The 6,974-nt window shown below is 44.4% G+C and overlaps 1 protein-coding gene across 1 annotated transcript; it reads left to right on the forward strand.

Moving 5' to 3' along the window:
• Window positions 1–4,770: 4,770 nt before the first annotated feature.
• Window positions 4,771–6,593, forward strand: LOC147636174 (trihelix transcription factor GT-3b-like). Its single transcript, XM_086801614.1, has 2 exons — window positions 4,771–5,556; window positions 5,766–6,593. The coding sequence occupies exons 1-2, from the start codon at window positions 5,158–5,160 to the stop codon at window positions 6,336–6,338; spliced, it is 972 nt and encodes a 323-aa protein (XP_086657740.1). The 5' UTR covers window positions 4,771–5,157; the 3' UTR covers window positions 6,339–6,593.
• Window positions 6,594–6,974: the final 381 nt, after the last annotated feature.

The raw sequence follows: 6,974 nt of genomic DNA on the forward strand, positions 1-6,974 counted from the left end.
GCATGCAATGACATACGACACTATGCAAATGCATGCAGAGATTATTAAAGGACATGCAACATTAAATGACATGTAAGGCTATGCAAGTGCATGCAACAATAAAAAAAGAGCAGTCATCATGCAAGGACATGAAAGTGCATCCAAGGGATAATAAATGACAAGTAGTACCATGAAATGTAATGCAATGACATACACATGTAATAACATGAAAATGCAATGCCATGCCATGCAATGCAATGTAATGGCACACACATGCTTTGACATGCAAAAGGATAATAAAGACCAGGCAATGTCATGCAAATGAAAAAAACTGCAAGCGCATGCAAAGAGTACTAACATGTAGAGGCATCATGCAATGACATGCAATCGCATGCAAAGATGAGGCATCATGCAATCACATGCAAAGATGAGGTGTGTGTGTGTGTGTGTGTGTGTGAGAGAGAGAGAGAGAGAGAGAGAGAGAGAGAGAGAGAGAGAGAGAGAGAGAGAGAGAGAGAGAGAGAGACGGACGAGGTGAAAGAGACAGAGGGAGAACGGGAGAGAGAAAGTTTTAAAGATGAGGTGAGAGGTAATCAGAGATAATGACATGCTAGCACGTGCAAAGGGATAATAAAAGCAAACATAGTAAGAGAGGGAGAGAGAGATGGTAGATGAGAGAGAGAGAGAGAGAGAGAGAGAGAGAGAGAGAGAGAGAGAGAGAGGAACAAAGGGAGGGAGAAGGGTTGAAGATGAGTGAGAGAGAGGGAAGGAGAGATTATGCATAGGGGGTGGGAGAGGGAGAGAGAGGGAGGGAGGTAAGAGAGAGAGAGAGAGAGAGAGAGAGAGAGAGAGAGAGAGAGAGAGAGAGAGAGAGAAGGGCTAAAGATGAGTGAGAGAGAGGGAAGGAGAGATTATGCATAGGGGGTGGGAGAGTGACAGGGAGGGATGGAGGATGGGAGAGGAAAAGGAAGGAGAGAGAGAGTGAAGAGGGAGGAAGAGTGGGAGGGAGGGAGGGAGGGAGAGGGTGGGAGGCTGGGAAGAGGGAGAGAGAGGGAGGGTGGGAAAGTGAGAGGGAGGGAAGGAGGATGGGAAAGTGAGAGGGAGGGAAGGAGGATGGGAGGAAGGGAGAGGTAAAGGAAGGAGAGAGATGGAGATAGGAAAGAGGGGGGGAGACAGAGACGGAGTCGCTTAACGTCGACTTAGAGGGTTATACACCCAATCGACAGAGAGACTTGAACCCGGGTGGGTTCATGTCATCCCAAGGGCAGTTCAGCTAGCCAATCTACCACACTTGGGTGATATAAAGGTAGTGGGAAATGTCCTCTTTGTACACACACACCCACGGAGACAGAGTCCCTTAACGTCAACTTAGAGGGTGGGAAAGGGAGAGAGAGAGGGAAGAGGGGGGAAGAGAGAGAGAGAGATAGGGAGAGAGAGAGAGGGAAGGAGAGAGAGTGAGAGGGAGGGTGGGAAAGGGAGAAAGAGTGAGAGAGAAGGAAGGAGAGATTATGCATAGTGAGGGTGGGAGAGAAAGAGGGCAAGGAAGGAGGGAGGGAAGAGGGTGGGAGAGAGAGAGGGGGGGAAAGAGGAAGAGAGAGGGGGAAGAGGGTGGCGAGAGAGAGAGAGAGAGAGAGAGAGAGAGAGAGCGAGAGAGAGAAGGGAGGAGCTAAGTCAAGCTCGAGGGGAGAAAGTGGGCTAGGTTGAGAGGTGGTGGTGGAGGTAGTTGGAGGAGATGGGAGGAGGTAGTGGTGGAGGGACTGGAGAGAGAATGTCCACATTTTTAAGAAAAGAGAGTTGCCATCAAAAGCTCCCTAAAACATTACACTCACTCATGCCCATCCACATTTAAAGTCAACATTTGACATCATCCATGACCTCATTGGAATCTTCCAAACTCTACCCAATCCCTTTTACATTTCACCAAACATTCTAACCTTTGAGACAAAACCGTTTAACCTTTGGACATCCACATTTCTCTTAAGGTGCATACACTCCCACATACTTGTCCCCCATACAAGACATGACGAGCACCATATTTCAACACCCCCCCTTGGTGCCCAAATGGATCTCATCCCAAGGTGCCCAAATGGATCTCATCCCAAGAAGGTAATGACATAACACATCATTCTGCATCCCCCCTTAATGACATCACATACATACATGGTTACATGGCCTACATCATTGGTGACTAGAGGTAACATACATCAACATGGTTACATGAACATCATTGCACATGAGCTACATAAGTGCTCAAAGGTGACATTACATCATCATAACATCATGGAAATGAACATCTTTATCACATCCTCGTATGGGCACATCTTGGCCAAGGGTTGCCCAAGCCCAAGGTCTCCATCAACATTATCATGGGAGTGACCATCTGGAAGCAGTGTCCTCTTCGAAGCATGATCATAGTTCATCATGAGGTCATAAGCATATCATGGGCACATCTTGGCCAAGGGTTGCCCAAGCCCAAGGTCTCCATCAACATTATCATGGGAGTGACCATCTGGAAGCAGTGTCCTCTTCGAAGCATGATCATAGTTCATCATGAGGTCATAAGCATATCATGGGCATCATATAACATGGGACATGCATGGACATATGACATACATAGAACATAAAGATGAGGTATGTGATGGTACATAAATGACATGGGAAACAATACATCATGGCAAAACATGTTGATGAAGAAATTATTGTTTTGCAAACGCTCATGAAGGCATAACATCTAACTCCCATGTGAACACGCTGATACTTGTTGTCCCGATAAAAAAAACACTATGTGAAAAGTTGCTTATTAGTAAGTGATGTGTGTGAAGAGAGCCTTGGAGGATAAGGTTTTTTACAACCACTAATTTTTTTTTCACTGTGATTTGCACACCGATTTGAAGAGTAATGATGTAGCCTCGCCTGTGAGCCGCGGACCTGTCCTGCTGCCTCATTGCATATGTCGACATTTGCTTGCTACGTGATGTCATTGATTCTCACTCATCGTGTCGCTATCTCCACCCTGCCTACAGAGGCACGTCTCCTCCTTCTTCGTTCTCTCATGGTCACCACCTACTTGTGTGGTTGTAGATCTACTCATTGATGAACAATGTATAAAACTTGTTGATATTGTGAGTAGGGTAGTCTCTTCTTCTTGCTGTTGTGTTGCTTGGACAACTGCTCTTGATTGTTAAGAGAAAGGCCACTTCTTTGTCTCTTGGTTGTAAGCTTTTAGCCTCTTGTTAATGTTGGAAAAGAAAGATCTGTGAAGTTGTTGTTGCTACAACAACAACCTCTTGTAATTGCTTCTTCCTTAGTTTTCAAATACCTCTCTCTAACACACAAAGAGAAAATCCTAATGGTGGATAATTAGAAAATGCAGAAAAAATCAAATGACAAGTAATGCTAGAAATCCTTTGACCTAAAACATTTGCTAATGCCCTACTCTAGACAATGAGAAATGAGACATACCATAGACTTAGCCACCATGGCTTTGATACCATGTTGAAGTACATGGATGTAGTGCCAAGCTATGGTGGATCAAGGTACAATAACAAATCCATGATTGGAAAGAAGAGTAATTAACACTTAATTTAGGACTACTAATCAAGACAATGAACTCAAAACATAAACTCCATCATCATACAATTGCCAAGGTACATCACTTTATAGCTCAAGTGAGCTTATAGAATTGCCAAGGTACATCACTTTATAGCTCAAGTGAGCTTATCCCCATCTCCTTGTAGCCATCCAAGTGGCACTACATAAAGTGAACACATCTCACTCATTCTCATCCAAAGTCAACATTTGACATCATCTATGACCTCACTGGAATCTTCTAGACTCTACCCATTCCCTTTTACATTTCACCAAACATTCTAACCTTTGACAACCATCTAACCTTTGCACATCCACATTTCTCCTAAGGTGCACACACTCCCACATACATGACATGACATGCACCATATTTCAACATTCTTGAACACCTAGCCCTTTCTATTGCCCCCATCGCACTATACTGGCGTGCACGCACGCACACATGTTGTAGGAAACTATCCCAAGAACCCTCGAAGAGAAGAAGGATAATGAGAATAATAATTGTTTTTACGTTGTTTCCTACCCTCCGATGAAAGGTGGATTCGAACTTAGGTGGATCTAAGTTAGGTGGATCTAAGCGTTTTTTCGAGTTCTCACAGAGAGATATCCCTTGTTTGCGTGCAGAGGAAGAAAACTGATAAACTAGAGCAACTTCCTTTTTTCTACATGGTTTCCCGAGAGAGAGAGAGAGAGAGAGAGAGAGAGAGAGAGAGAGAGAGAGAGTGGAAAGCCTGGAAAGCTCCTTTATTGCATTTGCTGCTCGGTAGCCCCCTCACTTTCCAACGTAGAGGTGATCGGTTCGAATCTACCCACTCCCAAAGAGGAATTTTTTTTTGGTTGTTTGAGCTGAGGTCTAATACACGGCCTTAGATTCGAGCCCTCGGACGTAAGTTTAGTACCACTCCTCGCAAGCTTAAAAAATACAGTGTTAATTAAATGTACACACACACATTGACAATTGCATGTCCACAAATCAATGTAGGTCGGGAAAAGACGGGTTCGCTTTAGCCTAGAACTTGTTCAACTTCGAGAAAATCCTTCTCAAATTCTTATGAGAAGGAAATAAAACCCTTTCAAATTTTACAAGTTTTAGTTATATTTTCTAAGTTCACATAGAAAATACCATCTCAAAAATAGCAATTTCCTTCTCATTTAGTGGTTAAAAGGATTTAGTTCCTTTTCCCTAAAATTGTTTTCCCGAACCCATTGTGGCCCAAGGCCGCCCAAATTTAGGACCAAGTGTGTGTGCATTGTAAGGAATGAATGCTAAACTAACCCCGGTTTATCTTATCCTTCACTAATCCGCTGTAAATTTACATCCAGTGCACCCTAACTCCGCCCTAATTTCATATCAAATTCCTGCATGCCAAGCATAAATTTACCCTTTCCTACTACGATTAGGTTATATGCTAAATTCTGCAGACAATTCAGAAGCCCAAAAGCTTCCACAATTAATTAGCGTAGAGTTAACATTTGATGCTAAAGTGCACTGTGCACAAAAAGTGGTTACTGAGCTTACAGTGAGCACTGGAATCGGATGCTAAAAGTAGCAAGTGAGGTGCCTTACAGGCGTATCCCATTCACATTTTGATGCTCTCTCTCTCTGCTCCGCATCTGTGTTTTCCTCAAACTACCCTAACTAGGGTTTTCACACTGGCGACAAGGCAGCAGCTCTCATGGCCGGCCAGCTTGGCGGCCATGGCGTCCTATCCGGTCCATGTCAACACGGGGGCAGGCATAGGAACAGGGGGAGAGGTGGCCTCAAATGTGGGCAATAATGGAAGGAAAGAGGAGCGCATACCCCAGTGGGGGCACCAGGAGACCAAGGACTTCATAGCCATCAGGTCTGAGCTTGAGAAGGACTTCACTCACACCAAAAGAAACAAGTCTTTATGGGAAATCATCGCCTCCAAGATGAAGGAGAGAGGGCACCGCCGCAGCGCAGATCAATGCAAATGCAAGTGGAAGAACCTCTACAACCGATACAAGGTAAGTGCTAATTGGGTCTTCTTATCATTGTTTTCTTATATAAATTGGGCCATCTTAGCATTGTTAATGTTGTAAATCAGGCTTTCCTGCTTCATAGTTGTGCAATGCACCATTGTGGGTGCTGTTTTCTGATCCATAAGTGTGTTTTCAAGAATAAGTATCTGGTGCTCTTCTGTGAACCATCATTATGATGCCCTTTGATCTGCTAGGCCATGGCCATCTCACAAGGGCTCGAAACCACCGATCTCGAAAGTGGGCGCCCTTGCCCATTTTATGAAGAACTGCATGCCGTTTTCTTGGATCCGGACAAGAGTCCCGATGGGTTACTGATGGACTCTGGTAAGAAGATAAGCAGAAAAGGAGAAGTTGGCGAGAGGTCTTCTGAGGATCTCTCTTATGAAGAAGACAATGAGGATGAGGAGAGCGAAGTCGAAAGGATGGTGAAGAGGTCCAACAAGAAGTCTAGGAAAGGAAATAGGAGCAGGTCGAGTGGTGAGAAGTGCAAAGCAAACACTATGCAGGAGGTCTTGGAGGATTTCTTTCAGCAGCAGCAGAGGACAGAGTTGGAGTGGATGGAAGCTGTGCAAAGACGAGAGGAAGAGAGGACACAAAGAGAGCAAGAGTGGAGAGAGGCCATGGAGAAGCTTGAGCATGAAAGGATTGCAAGAGAGCAAATGTGGAGAGAGAGAGACGAGCAGAGAAGGGCTAGAGAAGAATTGAGAGCCCAGAAGAGAGATGCACTTTTTTCAGTTCTGTTATCCCGGCTGGCCGAGGAGAACTAGCTTTCAAACAGGAGCTCAAACCACCATGGCTAAAGCTGCTCATTCCATGCTTCATATGTCATTATGCGTATGTCGATCGAAATCTACAGGCCATCTTTCAATTTCACCCCATGAAAAGAGTGCAGTGTTGATTCAAGATTCTGCCAAGAAAGGTGCAAACCATCATGCAAGGTGCAGGGCAAACAGAGTGTGTATGAGGGGGCATGAACTATGGCACACCATCATTTTTATCATGTGAATAGATACTTTTGCCATATAAGAACATCTCTCTGTTTCTTGGAAGACTCATCAGTCCCAGAGTTTGCTCACTAGACTGTGCTTAGAATCCTTAAAGAGGTTGTACACATTGTATTGCCTCTCTCCATTGAGGGTGTTCATTTGTTGATATGATTGTATAACTAACTCCTTTCTTTCCAATTATCCTAGGTATCTATTCTAATATACATCATGGGCAGGTTTACCATGCTTAGCTCCCAAGCACCAGGTTGCTTTGGCATAGCTTTGGAATATGTTTTCTTGGTTCCGGCCTTTACACACACACACACACACACACACACATATGTCCCACTTTTAAAAGGATGAGTTGTTACATGTACATGCACTTTTGCATCACCGAAACAAAGAGGCTGTACACAC

This window comes from Cibotium barometz, chromosome 8, assembly GCF_041138505.1.
Source record: "Cibotium barometz isolate CiBa-2024 chromosome 8, ASM4113850v1, whole genome shotgun sequence".
NCBI classification, from domain to species: domain Eukaryota; kingdom Viridiplantae; phylum Streptophyta; class Polypodiopsida; order Cyatheales; family Cibotiaceae; genus Cibotium; species Cibotium barometz.

Bases quoted from the DNA above. Each gene is read 5' to 3' on its own strand.
- LOC147636174 (XM_086801614.1), top strand. From the start codon at position 5,158: ATGCTCTCTCTCTCTGCTCCGCATCTGTGTTTTCCTCAAACTACCCTA. The intron at 5,557-5,765 runs GTAAGTGCTAAT...TTGATCTGCTAG, and splicing joins ACCTCTACAACCGATACAAG to GCCATGGCCATCTCACAAGG.